General features: G+C 53.8%; 3 protein-coding genes across 4 annotated transcripts; 1 reads left to right on the top strand and 2 right to left on the bottom strand.

Annotated features, from left to right (window-relative positions):
* Nucleotides 1–1,400: 1,400 nt before the first annotated feature.
* On the top strand, nt 1,401–5,182 carry LOC139313964 (bone morphogenetic protein 2-like). Its single transcript, XM_070939461.1, has 5 exons — nt 1,401–1,671; nt 3,166–3,308; nt 4,072–4,194; nt 4,478–4,673; nt 4,800–5,182. The coding sequence occupies exons 1-5, from the start codon at nt 1,401–1,403 to the stop codon at nt 5,180–5,182; spliced, it is 1,116 nt and encodes a 371-aa protein (XP_070795562.1).
* Nucleotides 5,183–5,963: 781 nt separating this feature from the next.
* Nucleotides 5,964–19,707, bottom strand: CD320 (CD320 molecule). 2 transcript variants are annotated; one of them, XM_070931944.1, is made up of 5 exons: nt 19,640–19,707; nt 17,317–17,757; nt 14,047–14,106; nt 13,187–13,332; nt 11,204–12,109 (listed from the first exon to the last, which is right to left on the bottom strand). In XM_070931944.1, exons 1-4 carry the CDS (start codon nt 19,680–19,682, stop codon nt 13,205–13,207), a joined length of 672 nt encoding a protein of 223 aa, XP_070788045.1. In that variant the 5' UTR covers nt 19,683–19,707; the 3' UTR covers nt 11,204–12,109; nt 13,187–13,204. The 2 variants fall into 2 exon arrangements, with proteins under 2 accessions (XP_070788046.1, XP_070788045.1); XM_070931945.1 differs by lacking the exons at nt 11,204–12,109; nt 13,187–13,332 and adding an exon at nt 5,964–6,026.
* LOC139308419 (potassium voltage-gated channel subfamily V member 2-like) lies at nt 8,442–10,514 on the bottom strand. The gene is made up of 2 exons (XM_070931943.1): nt 9,261–10,514; nt 8,442–8,690 (listed from the first exon to the last, which is right to left on the bottom strand). Exons 1-2 carry the CDS (start codon nt 10,512–10,514, stop codon nt 8,442–8,444), a joined length of 1,503 nt encoding a protein of 500 aa, XP_070788044.1.
* Nucleotides 19,708–20,132: the final 425 nt, after the last annotated feature.

The following is a 20,132-nucleotide window of genomic DNA, read 5'->3' as shown; positions in this document are numbered from 1 at the left end:
GGACAAGAAACAATGGGTGGAAACCAATTGAGGAGAGAAGCAACCTGGAATTCAGGAGAAACTTCCTAACAGTGAGGACAATTAACCAATGGAACTGTTTGCCACCAGAAGCTGTAGGAGCTCCAACACTGGAGATTTTCAAGAAGAGACTGGACAGCCACCTGTCTGAAACAGTACAGGGTCTCCTCCTTGAGGGGGCCGGGGTTGGACTAGAAGACCTCCAAGGTCCCTTCTACCTCTATCCTGATCGAGGGCTGCTGAGGAGCTGATGGGGCTGGGAAGAAAAACTCTTCCAAGGATTTTTCAGAAATTAAGCTTGCTGGGGGAGGGGGAGCATCTGAATCTTGGGGGCCTGGTGAGGGTGGGGGCAGTGATGCAGGACATCCCCTTCCTGGGTCCCACTAATAAATTGATGAGGCCAGGATGGAGGCTTCCGTGCAGAGCAACCTTTGTGGCGTTCACAAGGCTGCCCACTCAGCTTGGTGCAAAACAAGTGGTGTGGAAGCTGCTTGCACTCCCGAGTAACCAGAGGCCATCTGGCCAGCGAAGGGGGAGAAGCAATTGGGGGCAGGTTGTGGCGGGAAGCAGGTGCCCTCTGGAGTTCTACACGGAGCAGGGAGCTGCCCCAGGTCCCGTAAAACATGGGGCTCAAGGGGGCCAGGAACTCAATGGTGCAGGAGAAGGGCAGTTTGAGCCCTTGAAATTCCACGAGGACTAGAATCATTGTTGTGCTTTTTAGAAAGGCCCTCAGCACAGGGGCAGGACACTGTTTGGCCTCCAAGGGGCTCAGCTGCAGTCCCCCCCCATTTCTCCCATGCCTCCAGCCCCCCCTCTTGTTGGAGGGCCAAGGGGCTCCATCTGGCGCCCCAAGAGAGAGAGAGGGGAGAGGAGAGCTTTCTTTCCAGCCAGGAGGGTCACCATTTGGGGTGAAGGGCGCTGCCCCATGGAGGGTCCCCCATTCTGCGGCTTCTCCCCCTCTTCTCCCCCCAGAAGCCTCCAATTCCTGTCTGCAAATGGCCCCCCACTGCTCCCCATTAGATGCCCGTTAGCCCCCTGTGGAGAGCCGACTCATCTGGCTGGCAGCCTCCGACCCTCAATAAACTTTGGGGAGGCCTGTGGGGGGGGAATTCTCACCACTCCTTCCTGCCCAGGCTGGCTCAGCCCCAACCACAAACACTCAGCCCACCCCCCAACTGGAGGGGGGGTCCCTCCCGAGGAATCCACAGCCCTGCCAGGTGTGGACTGAGCTGATGGGCTGCTTGGCACCTTGTTAGTGGGCCCATTAATCCCCTGCCCTCCCTTGATGGCCCATCAGCTTCTACCCCTTCTGCTCGGGGGTATAAAGGAGACCAGGGCCGGCCCAGAGGAGCTAGTCCTCTTGAGGAATCCCAGAAGCCGAGATGACGAAGCTCCTGTCGCTGCTGCTGCTGCTCACCTGGGCACCTGCCTGCTCCGCCAAGCCCACCTGGGGCTCCGAAGATACCCGGGACCAGGCCCTGAAGCAGCTGCTGGAGGTCTTTGGCATCGAAGACCCTCCGCAGGCCCCCCTCTACTTCAAGGAGCCCCCCCAGTACATGGTGGACCTCTACAACACCGTGGCCGACGCTGATGGGGTCACCAAAGACCCCCACCTCTTGGAAGGCAACACCGTGCGCAGCTTCCTGGACAGGAGTGAGTCCCTGGAGTGGGGAGGGGGCTTTGCTGCTAGAAGAGGGGGGGGAGGAGAGGAGGGAAAGGCTGCGTGGAGGGGGGTTTAATCCCAAGGGCTGCTGCTTGGAAACCCACTAGACAGGGAGCACTGGGGCAGGCAATGAAGAAGCCCCTGCCCCTCTCTTTCTCTCCCCCCCCTTTGTGAAGGGCTTCCCTCCAGAAGTTGGGGATGATCCAACACTGGAAGTTTTTGGGAGAACCGTTTTGTCTGAAATGGTATTTTTTTCCCCTGGTTGAGCAGAGGGCTGGACTAGAAGACCTCCAAGGTCCCTTCCGGCTCTGTTATTCTGTGATTTCCCCACAGCTGGGGGTCTCAGAGGCTTCCCGCAGGGATGTCTGAGGCCATCTAGAAGGGCCTGATGCTCCAGTTTTCTAACCTGTCCTCCCCCCTTCCCAGTTTAGCTGATTCTCTTTAAACCGGGCTGGCCTCTCCAGGGCATCCTTGGGCCAGGGAGGGGCTCAGATGGGAATTGGAGTCCCTTCTGCATCCATGCCAGTTGCCCATGCCATGATGGAGGGGGCATCTTCTGTTGTGCAGATGGGTGGGAGCTACTTTGCCCCCAGAGTTGGCAGCTGACAAAGCATCTCAAAATCCTGGAGCCCCCCCCCCATCCTCTCTCTCTCTCTGTCTCTCCCTCTGTCTGTCCGTCTTTCTCTTTCTCTCTCTTTCTCTCTCCATCCCTCCCTCCCTCCCCCTCCTTGTGTGTGTGCAGCAAATTCTCCCTCCAGTGTGAGATGCTTCGGATTTAATCCCTTTCTGCCTTAAAATTGCCCCCCCCCTCAACTTTGCTAACAGGTGTGTCTCTCCAGCCCCCAGATCTCTATCAAAGCCCCTGAGAATAACCAAAGTGTGTGTGTGTGTGTGTGTGTGTGTGTGTGTGGTGGGGCGTTTGAATATTTAAACATTGAAAAGGAGGGATTCACTTTCCCCTTGTCTGGTTTGACTTTTATTGGTTCTCCTTCCCAAGGATTGGCAGAAAGGTTCCCCCACCCCACCAATTTCCCCCTCCTCAGTTGTGAATGTTAGTTGAAGCAGTTTTTTTCCACTGGTCGTTTTTCCCTTCTCGAGAACGGGGCTGGGCTTTTTGGGGTGTGGTGGGTCTCTCTAAATTGGCTTCGGTGGGACACCCTAAAGACGGGAAAGTTTTGGCTAGGATCAGCCTCTGCCCCTTTGAAGGGGTGCAGGAAGAATGGGAGATTATTCATTTCCAGGGGTCTTTTCCAGCCTTGGGAACCTGAAGCCAGCTGGCTGGGGAATTCTGGGAGTTGAAGTCCACCCGTCTTCAAGTTCTCAAGGTTGAAAAATATTGATTTGGTATAAGATGGAGAGCCAATGTTGGACACGCAGACCCAAAGCAGATTGCCAGGGGGTCAGCCTGGCGCATATGCCCTCCGCCTGGTCTACCTGGCAGGGCTGTTGTGGGCTGCCCGGTGCCAACTCTCCTTCCCTTTCAGCTCACAGCGACCAGATGCAGCTGCTCTTCCTGCTGTCCAGCGTGGCCAAGAACGAGGTCGTGCTGTCGGCCGAACTGCACCTCTTCAAGCTGCGGGCCAGGGGGGCCGAGGGGGCCGTCCTGCAGAGGCAGCACTACTGCCAGGTATGCTCAGAGGCACTCTTGACGCCCAGCGGAGTGGCTCCCGACTGCTGCTGGTCCAGCCAGGCTGTGGCGCATGGGTCCTTCCCCTCGCCCGACCTCTAAAGCTGGAATCAATGGGCATGAAGCATCCCCAGGGGTGCCCCCACATTTGATGCCAGCTGCTTCTTGAGGGCATCTTGATCTCAGTCCTGGCCTCCTTCTCCATGACCAGCCCTGCCAAAGGGGCAGGGATGGTGCTCTCCCGGCCCTCCAAGGTAGACTGCCCCTGACAATGGAGGCTCCTCTTTGCTCCTATTGTCTATTGAGGGACCTCTCTTTCTCTACCTCCTTTTATTCCTCCCTCCCATCCTTCTGTGCCTTCTCCCCCTCCCTTCTTCCCTTCCTCCTCTTCCTTCTCCCCCTCCCTACCATTGCCCCTCCTCCCCCTCCCCCTATCCTCTTCTCCTCCCCCTCCCACTCCCTTCTCTCCTCCCCTTCTCCTCCCCCCCATCTTGGCCTCTTCCTTTTTCAAAAGCTACCTGAACTCCAAGCACATCCCATCAAGCGGGGCCGCTGGGGATGTTGGGAGATGTAGTCCCATCAAAACTGAGCGAGGGAAGTCAGAGAAAGAGAGGGGAGGCGACCAGGTTAGGCGAGCATGTGCAGAGTGCCCTGAATCTCTAGGGGGAAAGGCTCCTAAAAGGGCTGCTGGGGAGAGGAGCCCCTCCCCCCCGGTAGGGCTTCGGCTAATCCTAACCTCCCATTTCTCATTCTCCTCCCCCAGGTGAGCGTTTATCAGGTGCTGAACAAGGACCACCCAGAAGCCCCCCAGGGGAAGAAGCTGCTCTCTGCCCGGCTGCTGGCCCTGCAGGGCTTCGGCTGGGAGGTCTTCTCCATCACCCAGGCGGTGAGCGCCACCCTCCAGGGGTCATTGGGGAAGGGGCTTAGGTGCCCCTGGCTTCGACCTGCATGTGTGTGTGGGGGGGGCTGAGAACAAGGGGGGGCTTTGGGCTGGGGCTTGGCTCGCTCACTTGAGCCCTGCAAGATGCCAACTGATGCCCACCGATGCCCCCCACCTGCATGTGTGTGTGTGTGTGGGGGGGCTGAGAACAAGGGGGGGGCTTTGGGCTGGGGCTTGGCTCGCTCACTTGTGCCCAGCAGGATGCCAACCGATGCCCCCCCATTTCCAGGTCCGCGACTGGGTGGCGGAAGAGAGCAGCAACCAGGGCCTGCTTGTGACGGTGCAGGGCCTCGGAGGGGCCCCCCTGGACCCCCACGCCGTGCAGTTCGCCTCGGGCAGGGACCACCACGCCAGCAAGAAGCCCATGCTGGTCTTGTTCACGGACGACGGGCGGCGGGCGGCTGCCTTGCCCAGCGGCTTCCCCGGTGAGTCACACTTTACCATGCATTTTGTGTGAGGGGGGCGTCGTAGCCTCCCTTGGGACACCCCACATGCTGATGCCAAGCGGGGGATGTGAGCCAATTCTCGGCCTCTTCGCCCCCCATTTGCAGGTCTGCCGTCTGTCCCCGAGCCCCCCTCCAACCGGACCCGCGGCCCTCGCTCGGCCGAGAGCTCCCTGCCCTGCCAGCGCTACCCTCTCCCGGTGGACTTCGACGAGATCGGCTGGACGGGCTGGATCATCTCGCCGCGCGGCTACAACGCCTATCACTGCAAGGGCACCTGCCGCTTCCCGCTGGGCCAGAGCATGCGGCCCACCAACCACGCCACCGTCCAGTCCATCATCCACGCCCTGAAGCTCAGCCCTGAGGTCCACACCCCGTGTTGCGTCGCGGACAAGCTCTTCTCCATCAACCTGCTCTACTTTGACGACGACGAGACGGTGGTGTTGAAACAGTACGACGGCATGGTGGCCGGCAGCTGCGGATGCCACTGAAGCCGCCCACCCCCCGGGCACGGGGTGGGGGAAGGGAGAGGCTGGCACAGTGATGCCCCCTCCCACATGCAAACCTGACCTTGGTCCCTCAGGGCCTTCCTGGAGGACTTTTTAAGGGGAGGGGAGGGGGAAACCAACAGCCAGGAACTTTTCTCTGTAAATCAAAAGTTTGCATCCAACTTTGCAACTTTAGGACCGGCGGACTTCAACTCCCAGAATTCCCCAGCCAGTAGTTCGCCGGTCTTAAAGTTGCAAAGTTGGACAGACCCCCCCCCCTACCCTAAATGGGCAATCCTGTAATATGAATTTTTTTTCTGAATTATGAAGGGCACAAATGATGATCTTTGGAACTGTTGTAGCCCCTGTGGCACGAGTTCAATTCCTTCCCCTGAATTTCTAGAAACGTGGGTTGAGGAGTTCGCAGGGTTTTTTTCCTGCTTTGATTAGCCCCCCCTGATGCAAAGGAGGCAGCCTGGACCCTCTCTGCCCACCCGCTGTTTGAAGAAGAAAAGACAAGCCACCGAGGAGAGCAAGACAAAGCTTACTGAATCTGTGGAACTGACTGCCACAAGAAAAGTGTCTTGCCAGCTTTAAAAATGATTTAAACGGCGATGCTTTCATGGAAGAACGAGGTTAGCTAGGCCCAACGCTGATTAGAAAAAGAAGAAAATATATTTAGGGTTCGTTCCGGCTAAGCATCATGGGAAACAAGTCAAGCCTCCTTGTTTCGCAGCAGTCTACCTCCGAAGAGCAAACAGCTGGGACCAAACAGAGAAGCCTTCAATTTCCACGTGGTCTCCTCGAAGGCATCAAGCTCCGGGGTGCAGCAGTGGCTGCCGTGTTCCTGGGAAGAGAAGTTGCGTCCTGTGGAATGTACCATACTGTAGATAGCCAAACTTTTAATTTATATAAATATCTATAAATATGTATGTGTGTGTATGTATGTATGTATATATATATATGACAAGCTTCCCGAGACTTGTAAATATTTTGTTTTTTATGGTGGTTATGATTTTGCCAAGTGCCTCCTTGCCGTCTCCACATTAAATGCAAACTGTTTCCAAGCTTCTGGTGGTGTTGCTCCTTTCAGTGCCAAGTGGGGTGCCAGCTGGGGGAGGGGGCTGAGGAGGGGCAGGTCCGTCTGCCAACGGGCCCAACAGATTTGCAAAAAGGTTTTGTGGCTACGTTTCGCCTGCAGCCTGCTCTGCTCTGCTCTATTTCCACCGGCCCTGAAATTGGCAAGGAAACAGGTGCAGTCCTGAAAAAGACAGTTTGTGTGTGTGTGTGTGTGTGTGTGTGTGTGTGTGTGTGTGTGTGTGTACACACCTTCCCTGTCCAGCAACCTTATGCTGAAGATTTCATCTGGCCTCAGAAAGGAGAATTGCTGGGCATGGAGAGCTTACCTACGGCTCATCTGGCACCAGCAAATGGCATTTTCCCAGTAAACAAAATCAGAAGGTGTGAGGGAGAGCAGATGGAAGGGGGGGGGGGGGGCTGAAAGAACTGGGAAATTCAAGGAATAGGTCCCCCCCAAATCCCAACCTGTGCTCCACTGCTGCTAACATCGGGGGGAGGGGGGGAGGAGGATGTGATCCTTGCAGGAGGGGCGCTCTGTTCCCAGGATCAGCTCATTCTGCTGGGAAAGGTGGATTTCGAGGGTGGAGGGCAGGACTGCCCACCCCCAGTGCCCATCCCCTATCTGGGCCAGGGGACTCCGGTCTTTCCTTGATTCTCCCGCTCGGGTAAAGACGGTCCTTCCTGAAGGCTCCCTGGGACGGTTGCTCGCCAAACTGATTCAGCAAATCTTTTAACTGCAAGGCTGGCTGGGGAATTCCACCCATATTAGTAGAGTAGAGTAGAGTAGAGTAGTAAAATAGAGTAGAATAGAGTAGTAGTATAAAGTAGAATAGAGTAATAGAAGTAGAGGAGTAAGAGTAGAGTAGTAGAACAGAAAAGAACAGAATAGAACAGAATAGAATAGGACTTGGAAGGGACCTTGTAGGTCATCTAGTCCAACCCTCTGCTCAAGTTCTTCAAAGTTGCCCAGGTTGAAAAAAGGCCGGTGCAGAGCCAACAGCCTTCAGGGGCAACTCTCCCCAGTCACCAGCCCCAAATCTCACTTTTAGAAGGGTGACTCTGCTGCAGGCCTTAGGCCTCTGACCCCCAACGGGCATCGGCTCAGGATTGCCTCTGCCGGCCGACTCCCTCCCCCGCCCCAGTTTTTGCCAGGCTAGAAGCCAGGAGACGGGAGTTCTAGTCCCACCTTAGCTGGTGTGAAAGCCAGCTGGGAGACTTTGGGCCAATCCCCCCCCTTTTTCAGCCCAGTCTACCTCACAGGGTTGTTGTGGGGAAAAGAGGAGGAGGGAGGAGGGCTAGATAGGTTGGTTACCTCGAGTTGCTTATAAAAATAATAAAGGCGGGATTCAAAATAAAGCCGGCTGAAGGCCTTCCACCTGGCTTAGGGGAGGCAGGTAAAACCCAGGTGGGCAGGTGGTTTCCGAGGCTCCTTTGGGCATCAGGGCCTTGCCAGCGGATCCCAGCACCTGCCTCCCAGGTGTGTCTTCAGAAGACCAGGCGGAAGCTGAACCATCCAGGACTACACAGGTGTTGGGGTTACAGATGCTTGTAGTCCTCCAGTTACGACCAGAATCGAGCCCAAAATTTATGTTGCTGAGACATTTGTTGTGAAGTGAGTTTCGCCCCGTTTTACGACCTTTCTTGTCAGTGGTTAAGTGAATCATTGCATTCATTAAGCTAGTGACCCGGTTGTTAAGTGAATCGTTGCCTTCTCCCTGGGACACTGCAACCGTCTTAAATAGGAGTCCATTGCTAAGCATTGGAATTTTGATCACGGGGATGTTGCAAGGGTCGTTAACTGCAGAAAACGGTCATAAGTGATGTTTTTTGGTGGTGTCGTAACTTTGAACGGTCATTAAGCGAACTGTTGTCCGTCAAGGACTAGCTGCAGTTTTATGGCAGGCGGCTCAGCTCTGGATAGACGGAAGAGAGGTGGGGGGGAGGAATCAGCCATCTCTGCCCCCCCGCTTCCCCCCCCCCGGGCATCTGCAGGGAAAGGAGGGCAAGGCGGGAGGGGCCAAGGAGGCCGGCTGGCTGGCTGTCCTGGGTGCGAGGGAGCAAAGATGGCATGGCTGGCACAGCAGGGGAAACACGGGGGGGGGGGGGAAGCCGCAGGGGGTGTTGGGTCTACCGGCCGGGAGGGAGGGAGGGGGTCCAGGCTGCCCGGCTGCTGCTGTTGGGGTCAGCAGCATTGGTTCATCTTGTTCAGGAGCCTCTCCTTGAGGTTCTGCTTCCGGGGGGCCTTGAGGGCCACGGTGGTCTTGTCCTCGTTGGACTTGAGCTTGGCGTAGTAGTCGGAGAACTTGTTGTAGAGGATGGAGATGGGCATCCCGTTGAGGATGATGCCGAAGGCGATGCAGCCGAAGGCCACCACCCTGCCCAGGAAGGTTTCCGGCACTGTGTCCCCGTAGCCCACGGTGGAGAGGCTCACCTGGAGGAGGAGGAAGAGGAGAAGGAGAAAAGAAGAAGAAGAGCAAGAGGTTCTCCTCAGCTGAAGCAAACTCACTTGCCACATGGAGCCAACTCCCTCTCAACCCCAAAGAGGACGAGGGGCCAAACCATGGGATGGACGATTGAGGGAAGACTAGGGGAGACACGATAGCAGCCTTCCAGTATTTGAGGGGCTGCCCCAAAGGAGAGGAGGGAGTCCACCTATTCTCCAAAGCCCCTGAAGGCAGGACAAGAAACAATGGGTGGAAACTAATCAAGGAGAGAAGCAACTTAGAATTAAGGAGAAATTGTTCCTGAGTCAGAACAATTAATCGATGGAACAGAAGTTGCCTCCGGAAGTTGTGGGAGCTTCATCACTGGAGGCTTCCAAGAAGAGACTGGACAGCTACTTGTCTGAAATGGTCTCCTGCCTGAGGAGGAGGTTGGACTAGAAGACCTCCAAGGCCCCTTCCAGCTCTGCTATTGTGATTATTATTAGCCGATCACGTGTGTGTGTGTGTGTGTGTGTGTGTGTGTGTGTGTGTGTGTGTGTGTGTAAGGGTTGACTTACGGCCGCCCACCACCAGGCGTCGGGGATGCTGGTGAAGTTGGTGCCCGGGACGTCGTGCTCGACGGAGTGCATGAGGGCGGAGAAGGTGAAGATGCCCATGGCGATGAAGAGGAGGAGGCAGCAGACCGGCTGGCAGCACTGCCGGAGGGTGAAGCCGAAGGCCCTCAGCCCCGTGGAGTGCCGGGCCAGCTTGAGGATACGGAAGATCCGCATCAGCTTGATGAGCTTCAGGACCTTGCCCAGCTTCCCTACGTTGCGCATCTGGTGCATCTCCTCGTTGTCTTCGGAGTCCTCCTCGTACAGGTACTCAAAGACGACCTGGGTGTAGAAGGGCAGGATGGACACCAGGTCGATGGCGCTGAAGGCCGCCCGGAAGAACTGCTGTGGGCTGGAGGTGGAGACCAGCCGCATGAGGTACTCCAGGGTGAAGAAGATGGCGCAGGCGGTCTCCATGTGCTCCATGCACTGCTTGGTGGTCTTGCCCTGCATCTCCTTCACCGTGCTGAGGCTCATCCCCACCACTGAGAACAGGACGCACAAGCTGGACAAGATGGCCGTGATTTTAGCCAGGGTGGAGGAGTAAGGGTTTTCGATCAGGTTCCAGATGGCCTTCCGGAACTGACCCAGGAACTTCCCCTCAAAGTGCTCCTCCTTCTTGACCGTCTCCAGTTCGGCCTCCAGCATCTGCTGGATCTTCAGGTTCTCCACCATCTCGTCGTGCTGCTCCTCGAAGAGGATCCGGCAGCACCGCTGGGTGTACTTCATGTGGATTCCCCAGTACTCGATCTCCTCCAGGAAGTTGGCCGTGCAGAACTCAGTCAGGATGCACATGATGCCGCTGCGGTAGAACTGGAAGACGTAGCGGAAGACCAGAGGGTCCCGGTCGAAGAAGTACTCGTTCCTCAGCACCGAGTAGTCGTCGCAGAGCTCCAGCTTCTTCACAGGATCCGTGCAGACGGCCAGTTGCCCGATCCTGGTGAGGGGGTACTTGGCCACCACTCGGACGGCGATGTGGAAGTGCTGGCCTCCAACGTTGAGGGTCAAGAAACACGGATCCCACGGGTGGGACAGTTCATCGCTGCTGTCCTGGGCCCAATTGGCCAAATTGTCCATGGAGCTCCACCGCTTGACCAGCTTCTCCTGAGAGAAGGGGATGAAGAGGTCCATGTCGTTGGGGGTCCGGCAGCACTTCTGACAGACCCCGAACTTCATGTTGGCCGAGAGGCTGGCCCTCCTTTGCACGGTCGGCCTCATGGCGGTGGCCGAGGGCTCCTCTCGCAGCCACTGTCCGCAGCCGACGCCTTGAGGGGAACTGGGGTTGTGTTAACTGCCGAGGACCATCTGGGTTGCTCTTAGCAGCTCCGCTGGAGCTCATGTGCCACCAGCCAGCTGAGCCCCGCAAAGCCACTGAATCCCAGTTACGGGACTGGATGGAACTGGAAGTAGCTGCTTTCTGAGTGTCTTACAGCATTAATCAGATTATGTTCTTAAGATGTCAACCTAAGAAGCTCATCTGGGCGGTTGGGTTGGGCCAATCTGATCTCCAATGAGTGTTTAAGGTGCTTCAAGACAAAGGGCCGGGCAACCTTGTCAATGTTATGACCTGGGTGTCTTCACATGTGGGAATCATGCTGGCTTGGGAATTCTGGGAGTTGAAGTCCACTGGGAGGGTCCTTCAGGGGTGGGTGGGTGGGGCTAGCAGGATATCCCACGGCTGCAGACCCTTCGTGCTTTCAGAGAAGCCCCCGAGGACAGCAGCGTTTCTGCTTGGGGTCCTTCTCAAGACTGGCGTAAGGATGAGCTATTGGGAAGGAAGGCTGGGACTAAAGATGGAAAGAGGGGGGGAGGGTCTAAAGAAAAGGGTGGGGAGGGGGGCACTTTAATGAGTGGGTGGAGATTCCAGGAGAACAAAAGAAGCCAGGCCCCAATAAAGGTTGGGAAATGATTTTTAATGTTTGTGCTCAAGACAGGGGGTCGACCCCAGTGCTGCACGAGTAGAGCCCCCAGGCTGGACAAGACACGGGAAAAAAAAATTGGGGAGGGGGGCTTTCTTGCCCTAAAATAGCTCACATTCTGACCCACCACCCAATCTGAGGAAGCGTCACTCTCCACAACCAGGCGGTGTTCAGATGCAGATGGCAACGCAACAGGAAAAACCCGGGAGCAGCCAAAACGAACTTTTTGTCCTCTGGGGGAATCCGTCAGCCTTCCCAAATCTCCAGAAGTTGAGAATAACAGAATGAGCAGAGCCGGAAGGGACCCTGGAGGTCCTCTAGTCCAACCCCCTGCTCAAGCAGGAACCCTGACACCATTTCAGACAGATGGCTGTCCAGTCACTTCTTGAAAACCTCCAGCGATGGAGCAGCCACGACTTCTGGAGAGCTCTTGTCCAACGCAGCTGGAGGCACCAGACAGGGGAAGCACCAACAGGAGAAAGTAACCACCCCCAGAAAGGAAGCTGGGATCCCACCGCTTCCACGTGCTGGAAGAATCCCAGTCAGGGTCTGGTCTGAGGGACGCGCAGGCCATCTTGCTTGGAGATGCTCCTCAGAGTTTGGGCTGAAGGGCTTCTGCCGGAATGGGCAGGCGGCAGAGCCGCTGTGGGAGGACAGGCCCAAGCAGGCAGCGAGAGAGACCCGGATATATTTTAAATATTAAACCTATTTTAATTTCCCCCCATAGGAGGTGGACTTCTGTCGATGACCTGCAGGCCGTGTGGCTTCCAAGTCTCAGTTCCTGCAAGGAGTCCCAGCAGGGCTGCCAGCTTTTCAGATCCAAGGATTTTGCCCGAGGTTCCTGGGAGGGCCAGGTGACGGAGTCCCTCGCGGGAGGGAACGAGGAGCAACTTCCTGCAAGAAAGGAACATGAGAAGAGACCTTGGGCTCCTTTTCTGGCTGGAAAGAACACCAGAAGAAGAATGGAGATGGCAGAGTGGGGAGGCCGGGCTCTGCACCCCAAAGGGGCCTTTCCAAGAGGCAGCTGGACTTCCTTTGGTTTTTCTTGAAGACTTTTGTTTGGCTTCTCATCCAAGAAGCTTCTTCCGCTCTGAACAAATGGTGGAAGAGTCATATGTCATGTCCAGTCAAAGCGGAAGAAGCTTCTTGGATGAGAGGAGAAACGTCTTCAAGGGAAAAAAGTCCAGCTGCCTCTTGAAAGAAAAGCACTTTTGGGGAAAACGGTGACTTGGATGACGGAGAAGCTCCAGAGACTTTGGGACAATCATGACTTAGATGATTGAGGAGCACCATAAACATCTCTCCTCCGAGAAGCTTCTTGAGTTTCAGAAATGAAGGAGCTTCTTGGAGGAGAAGCGAAATGTCAGACCTGCAATGATTGAGGATCGCCATGGATGCCCCAAAAGGAGACTAGCGGGAGGGAAGCCATATTTCCCCCCTCCACCCTATAAAGGGAAAGGGCGAAACTCAGTAAGCCCCCTGGGCCTTGCTTGCTGGAATGCCACCCTCGAAGCAGCTGGGCTGATTCAGTCTAGGGCAGGCTCCCCAACCTTGGCAACTTTAAGACATGTGGACTTCAACTCCCAGAATTCCTCAGCCAGCAAAGCTTCAAGTCTTAAAGTTTCCAAGGTTGGAGCCCCCTGGTCTAGGGCAGAACTGGAACACTGCCAACTTCTCCCAATGCCCATCTCAAGAAAATATGGTTTTTAACGTTCCTCTCTGTTTGTGGCACCCGTCTGGGAGATCCCGAGGGGCGAGCTGAACATATGTTAAGTAACGGCGTAGCAAAAGAGAACGTAAAGTTATTTAACCCCAAATAATGCAAACCTCGCAATTCACACTGGGGTGGGGGGGTGGGGGGAGCAGGTACAGAAGGCGGAGAGAGAATCGGGGTCTCCGAGGGGTCCCTGTGTTGAAGCTTCCCAGGGACAGAAGCCCAGCTAAGTCCATTAAATCAGATTTGGGGCTTACCTGGCCGGCCGGCCAATCTCAAGGCTGTTCGACTAGGATGAGCTGCTTAAAGGCTGCTTTGGGGGGAAGCCGGGCAAGGAGGGGCTTGGCTTTTCTAGAGACCCACAGGGTGATGGCTGCTGCGGCCACGATGGTGATCAGGAGTGCTAGAAGGAAGGCAGAGAGCAGAGAGAGGGAGGTGAACATCAGAATCTGGCCTCCTTCCTGGATTAGCCGAGGGAGGGAGATGCCCACCAACGTTGATATATTTTCATGGAGACCCCCAAAAGCAGGAATTTCCACGGTATTCTAGCACTTGAGCGAGCCAAAAATGGCTTTTGCCGTCCTGTGTTTGATGCCACATTGATGGAAATCGATCGGGCAATCCTTGACCGAACAAACATTCGTTTAGTGACCGTTCAAAGTTACAACGGCACTGAAAAAAGGATCGTTTTTCACGCTTACGACCGTTGCAATATCCCCGTGGTCACGTGATCAAAATCCAGGAGCTTGGCAACGGACTCGTATTTATGACGGTGGCACTGTCCCGAGGTTACGTGATCCCCTTTTGCGGCCTTCAGATGAATGAAGTCAACGGGGAAGCCAGATTCATTGAACAATCGTGTTACTAACTGAACAATTCACTTAACAACGGTGGCAAGGAAGGTTGCAAAATGGGGCAACCCCACCTCCTAATTGTCTTGCTTACAATGGCGATTTTGGGCTCAACTCTAGTTGTAAGTCGAGGACTACCTGTACCCATGGATTTTGTGAGGCCATTTCAGCATTGGAAACCGAAACAGTGGAACCGGCTGATTTCCCTGCTAATCCCCCCCAATTCTGTTGGGGGAGATGGAGATCGCTTGGCCAGTCTTACTCACCGACAATGGCGGTGATCGTCAAAGGCTCCAAGGCCGGAGTTTCTGGGGGAGCACGGCTGCCTGTGAAAGGGGAAGAAAAGAGAGACGTCAATATAATACACGTGGGGAAAAAAATAAATGAAAACTGAATTTTATTCCGTAGGATGGGGTTAAGGATGAATTGTTGAAAAAGCTGAAGAGACACAGAGAGGTACAGAGATGCATTTAAGTGTGTTGAGTTCATGACTTCTGTTAATAGAATAGAATTAGAATTTTGTTTTTTTGGCCAAGTGTGATTGGACACACAAGGAATTTGTCTTGGTGCATACGCTCTCAGTGTACATAAAACATTTGCACTCTATGACTATCATTAAGTGTTGTACCTTATGATTCTTGATGAACGTATCTTTTCTTTTATGTACACTGAGAGCATAGGCACCAAAGACAAATTCCTTGTGTGTCCAATCACACTTGGCCAATAAAAAAAATTCTAATTCTAATTCTAAACGAAAAGATACATTCGTCAAGAATCATAAGGCACAATTTCTTTTTCTTCTCTTTCCTTTTTTCTCATTCCTTCCTTCCTTATTATCTATCTATCATCTATCTATCTATCTATCTATCTATCTATCTATCTATCTATCTATCTATCATCTATCTATCTATCTATCTCTATCATCTCTGTATCTATCTGTCCATATATCTCTACCTACCCTCTCTATCTGTCTCCATCTATCCATCCATCCATCATCTCTATCATCTGTCTGCCTGTCTAATCTACCTTACCTTACCTACCTACCTACCTATCTTCTCTATAAAACTCTTATTTCTATAGCCCTTAACTGGGCCAAACAGTGAAGCATTGGATACCTCAATTTACTGGGCTGATTTACTGAAGAAATAATTAGGTCTTTGAAAGAAATAGACAGAAGCAGCTTTGCAAAGCAATTTGGAAAGAAGGGCAGGGCAGTAGAGAGGGGTTGAAACACTGAGAAATCAAGACACGATAAAACTCGGTCTTTTGCGAAGGAGAGAGTCCCAGCGGAAAACATAACGCAGGAAACAAAACAAACCAGAGCATCAGGATGCAGAAACACAAATAAAAAACCCAAGCTTGCTTCATTGAGGTATCTCAGAAAACAGACATCCTGGGAGGAACTCAAGATTATTGCAAGCAGTTATTTATGGGTTGGGAATGTTTAGAGGAGTCGGACCAGCCCGGTTTGCCCAAACCGGAATGGTTACGCAACTTGGGGAGGCTGATAAATAGCCAGATTCTTTGTCTCAGGCAGACAGGACAGGAGCTGCCTCCCTGGACGGTCCTGGCGTGCCCTACCGGTGGGTTTTGGGGACTGGCTACCTGTGGGGTTACCCAGATCTGGAGATGCAACCTTTAGATCAGGGGTGTCTAACCTTGGCAGAACTGGGAGTAGCAATCCACAGGGCTTAAAGGGGCCAAGGTTGGATACCCCTGCCTTAGATATTGCTTCTGATTCTGTCAGAACATTTTAGCCAAGAGACTCATGTCTGAGAAGGCAGCCAGTGTATTTTAAGCATCTCAATGTAAGGCAGAGAGCTGGATTAAGTCTAGGATGGGAAAAACCTCCAAAGGCATTTAATAGCATTTAATTTAATTAGGATTTAATTTAATTTTCCGACATTTATGAAAAGGCAGAAGTTGAGCTGCAGCTTGTTTTTAAATAATAATTTTAAAACAGGAGTCAGAAGATGTGCTATCAGACTTCTCCTAATTTCATTTATTCATTTCTTAAATTCATTTGCTGCCCATCTCGTAACGAAATGATTTTTAAACATCTCGGGACGTCCTGAAAGTATTCGGATACGTTTTAGCTAAAGGCAGCATTTGGGAACACTTTGATCAGGGCACGTTTAAAGGTGTACATCAGCAAACATGTGAGAAATGTGAGAGACCGAAGCAAAACATGCTTGCCCATTTGAACAGACGTGGGACAAGCGGCATTTGGCACAGCAAGGGGGTGTAGGAAATAAGGCATAGAAATGAAAGGTATTGGGAAAGGGAAATGCTGTCAAGTCCAATTTACACCCACAGCAAGCTCAATCAATCGATGACAGATGTGGATTAAGAGTTAAAGGCATTAAGATTAGAGAGATACTGAATTAAACTTCCCAATTAATTAGAAGCAGCAGAAGACAACAGAAGCCATCCCAAGGAAAGGGGGGAGGGGGAGAGCCAGGGTCAGAATGTAAGGGGAGTGGGCTGCAGTGATTGACGCCTCTGGCTCAGAGTGGCAAACTCCCCAATGTGGATCCCTTGGGTGTCTCTGGCCCAGGCAGAACCCCTGTGCAGAGGCTGAAAATTCAGGATACCCACCCCCCCCCAGCAAAACACAGCAAGCTTTAGGTCTGAGCGATTAAATTTAATTTTTTTCCCCTCCTAGCATTCTCAAAATCAACCCAATGCAAAAGAAGATAACAGATTTACAAAAGGGAAGAACCGATCCCAAATCAGCACCGAAGACGAGAATGAACAGAACTCAGATGCCCAAATGCTCTGCTTTTCTTTATTTCAGCAATATAACTGGAGGCAGGGTGGGCACGCATCATTTTTTGTGCTCTTAACTGTTAAAAAAATGGGATTTGGTAACCTCTGCAAACTCCCCCACAATACCTTGAAATCTCAGAGTAATTCTAAATCTACCTTATGCCCACCGTGCCATAACCTGGCTGGCAGCCCGGATTCTTGTCCAGCTTCCTCCAGGAAATGCCAGAGACGGCATTGTGCCCTTCCATGTGCCAAGGACACAGTTTTGCCCGTCTCAAAGTTGAAAAGGGGAAAACCACCGCGGAGGGTGGGATTCTCACGGGACCTTCTAAACTTCCTTAATCTCTCTAAATGAAGCACAGGGTGGAAATATATGCAGGAACAACGGGGGAACAGAGTCCCATCCTGCTAATTTCTTTCTGGTTAAAATAATGCAGAATGCAGAAAAAAGAGAGCAAAAAACATTGCCAGGAGTTGCACCCAAGCCCCTCTCGTTCCCAGCCAGCTATACAAGGTATATTTCTAATCTACAGACTACTTTGCCCCGGTGGATTGGGAGTTATAAACAGCATATAATCACAAGCGACGCACAGCGAAATACAAAATATAACTGAACAGCAAGCGAAGTGCAGCTTTAGCAAGCAGAGATCACGAGGGCAAAGGTAGCTCTTTCCGGATTGCTTACAAAACGAAGTTGCAATTCAAAGAAAGACCGGCCAGCAGAAGCGCCGTTTGGCACCCCAAAATTGGACCACAGCTCAGCCCACCTTTTGGGGTTATTTGTGGGGTCCTTGGAGTCTCTGGCAAATCCGTGCCGCAATTCTCTTCGTCGGTTCTGTCTTCACAGTCCGGATGGCCGTCGCACTTGAAAGACAGGGGGAAGCACTCAGCCCCCGGGTGGCATCGGAACTCGTCGCTTTCGCAGTTGTCCTCCTCGGGCGGGCCCACCAGGGACGCGCAAAGGGACCCGGCCTCGTCTGAACCATCTGGGCAATCCTGGTGCCGGTCGCAAAACCGCTCAAAGGGCAGGCAGGGCCCGCTGCTGTTGCCACACCGACAGGTGTGATTCCTGCAGATGCTTCTTGGCTGCTGGCACCCGTTTGTGTCATCTTGGCAGCCGGGCTGCCTCTCTTGGTGTAGGCACAGCGGCACCTGGCCCCCTTCTTGGCACTGGAAGCTCTCAAGAGGGCAGGAGGAGGAGGAGAATCCTGCAGGTGGAAAGCAAGAGAAAAAACAGTGTCTGGAGGAGTCTGATCAGATGTTGAAAGAGAGGCAAAAGTGTCGAAAAAATGGAAGTGCAAGAATAAAAAGGAATGGATAGAGAAAATTCACTTATATTCTTTTACTTTTTTTTCTTATTGCAGGTCTTTCAGCCCAGTGACTTGCTCTTTACAGAATAAGAGAGTTGGAAGGGACCATGGAGGTCTTCTAGTCCAGCCCCCTGCTCAAACGAATGGTGAAGCCTGTATAATTGCCCTGCTTTGGCAGAAACACACCATGAGTTCCTTAAGAAAAGCAGCTCCTGAGGCTCTGACCTTGGATCCTTACTGGGGAAGTAATCATTAACTAACTACTATTTATTTTTGAAGGGTGAAATAAAACAATGTTTTGTGGACCAATCCAAATCACAGTTAGAGAGAGTGACTCTACAAGAGGTCGTAGGGCCGTATTTACTGAGAAAATCTCTATGGCTGCCTTCTGCCCACGGTGATCCTGGGCAGCTCACAAGCACAAGTCTTCCTACTGTGCTAATGTGGGTTTTTCCTAAAATAAAGTCATGGGCTGGATCCCCTGGAAACATCAGTGGCAGACCTGGAGATCTTCCTGGGGAAGGATCCATCCACCTGCTCGGTTGCTAAGAGTCAAGAGAAACTTGATGGCAATCAGTCAATCAATGCAAACCCCCAACTCCTCTGAGAAGCCCCTCAGGCTGGGAAAGGTGGAAGGGAGCAGCATCAATGGGGAAGGGGCGAGCCCCCCCTCCTTGGAGACAAACTTTTTTTGGGGGGGGGCACACAATCAATGCTTGCAAAGCTTTTGCTGCTCTATTTTAATCTCTAATTAGGTTCAGGTGCTAATTATCTTGCCATGGCTTAATTGCTCCCCACTGATGCTCTGGGGAGGGAAAAGCCTCCTGGGTGGTGTCTAAGCAAGGGGGAGTTTAAAAGAAGGGGGAGGGGCAGCCCCAGCTCCCTTTGGCCAATCAGGGGGCCTATAAGCCAAGGCCCAAAGGAGACCCCCACCCCACATCCAGGCCAAGAGTCCATCCTCATCTGCAGAAGGAAATGCAGAAGTATTAAATTTTACAGAATAACAGAGCTGGAAGGACCCTTGGAGGTCATCTAGTCCAACCTGCTGCTCAAGAGACCCCTAGACCATTCCAGGCAAATGTCTGAAATGCGAAGGATCCAAGGAGGGGGGGGCGGTAGGGGGAATCCTGGGCCTCCATGGGGAAGTCTGGGCTGAGAGGGGAAGGCCCTGGCTGTGGCTTCTGGGTCTGGGAGTCCAACCTTCCTGAGAGAGGATGAGGGCACTGAAATAGACCAATGAAAGGAGCGTGAGGAGCCAAACCAAGGAGTCCTGCATGAGAAGAGGGCATAACCAGGGTCAGGTCAGGAGCGAGACGGGCAAATGTTGCACAAATGCACCTGCAAAGAGAAGCTGGGGTTGGGGGGGTAATCCTACATCCCCCCCCCAACTGCATTTACGCCTTTCAGGCTGCTGCAAACAGTTTGACTCCGAGATTTTGGGGGGTCTTTAACTCGAGGAAGGCTCGCTTTTACCCCTTGGGCAGGTAGGCCCGGTCGCCTTGGCAACGGCCTCACCTCTGACCTTGGAAAAGGACGGGAGGGGGGCGCGCGAGGGGACATCGGCGCACGTGCGGCCCGGGGGGCGTGGAAAGCGAGCCCAGAGGAGGTGTGGCGGGGCGGGAGGACAGAACAGCCAATGGCCGCCTGCTGGGCGGGGCCTGGCGTGGCGCTCGACCAATCGGCGGCCGCAGGACGTGTTTGGGCGCATGAATGAGCCCGTCGTGTGGAGAGGGTCCTCGCCTCTCCTCCCACCCTCCTCCTCCTCCTGCCCTCCGCTCACCGGCCTCCCAATTCAGCAGCAAGAGGAGAAAAAGGCGCGTCATGGCTCCGCGGCCGCCGCCTGCCAGACTGAACGCCCGGCGAGCATGAAACCCGCCGAAGAAGGACCGCGCCTGCGCAAAGGCGAAGAAAGCGGTGGGGGAGGAGCCACGCCTCCGAGTCGCGCATGCGCAGGAATAGAAGGCTCGGCTCGGCCGGAGTGGGGGGGCAAACGAAGCGGGCAGCCGGCCAGAAGGCGCATGCGCAGTCTCCCGGGGAAAAGATCCGCGGCACGTGCTTCGGGTCTTTTGCACGGCGGAGCGTCGGAAAGTGTGTGTGTGTGTGTGTGTGTGGGGGGGGCGGCTGCCGGTTACAAATCGGGGCTGGGGAGGCCGGCTGGAAACCAGGCGGGGGGGAGGGGGCTCCAGCTGCTGCCCCCACCCCTCGGCTCAGCCGATTCCCAAGACTCGCCGGTGGGTGGGGAAGAGCAAAGAAGAGCCCCCCTCTTCAGCAGC

This window comes from Pituophis catenifer, unplaced genomic scaffold (assembly GCF_029215685.1).
Source record: "Pituophis catenifer annectens isolate HBS135680 unplaced genomic scaffold, rPitCat1.0.hap2 SCAF_1, whole genome shotgun sequence".
In the NCBI taxonomy this organism is placed as follows: domain Eukaryota; kingdom Metazoa; phylum Chordata; class Lepidosauria; order Squamata; family Colubridae; genus Pituophis; species Pituophis catenifer.
The sequence above is the reverse complement of the archived record's forward strand: the minus strand, read 5'-3'. Positions and strand labels throughout refer to the sequence as shown.

Coding starts and splice junctions, on each gene's coding strand:
- LOC139313964 (XM_070939461.1), top strand. CDS start 1,401: ATGACGAAGCTCCTGTCGCTGCTGCTGCTGCTCACCTGGGCACCTGCC. Junction 3,309..4,071: donor AGAGGCAGCACTACTGCCAG/GTATGCTCAGAG, acceptor CTCCTCCCCCAG/GTGAGCGTTTATCAGGTGCT. Junction 4,674..4,799: donor CTTGCCCAGCGGCTTCCCCG/GTGAGTCACACT, acceptor CCCCATTTGCAG/GTCTGCCGTCTGTCCCCGAG.
- LOC139308419 (XM_070931943.1), bottom strand. CDS start 10,514: ATGAGGCCGACCGTGCAAAGGAGGGCCAGCCTCTCGGCCAACATGAAG. Junction 8,691..9,260: donor ACGCCTGGTGGTGGGCGGCC/GTAAGTCAACCC, acceptor CTCCTCCTCCAG/GTGAGCCTCTCCACCGTGGG.
- CD320 (XM_070931944.1), bottom strand. CDS start 19,682: ATGACGCGCCTTTTTCTCCTCTTGCTGCTGAATTGGGAGGCCG. Junction 14,107..17,316: donor CCCACAAATAACCCCAAAAG/GTGGGCTGAGCT, acceptor CCCCTTTCACAG/GCAGCCGTGCTCCCCCAGAA. Junction 13,333..14,046: donor GACGATCACCGCCATTGTCG/GTGAGTAAGACT, acceptor CCTTCCTTCTAG/CACTCCTGATCACCATCGTG.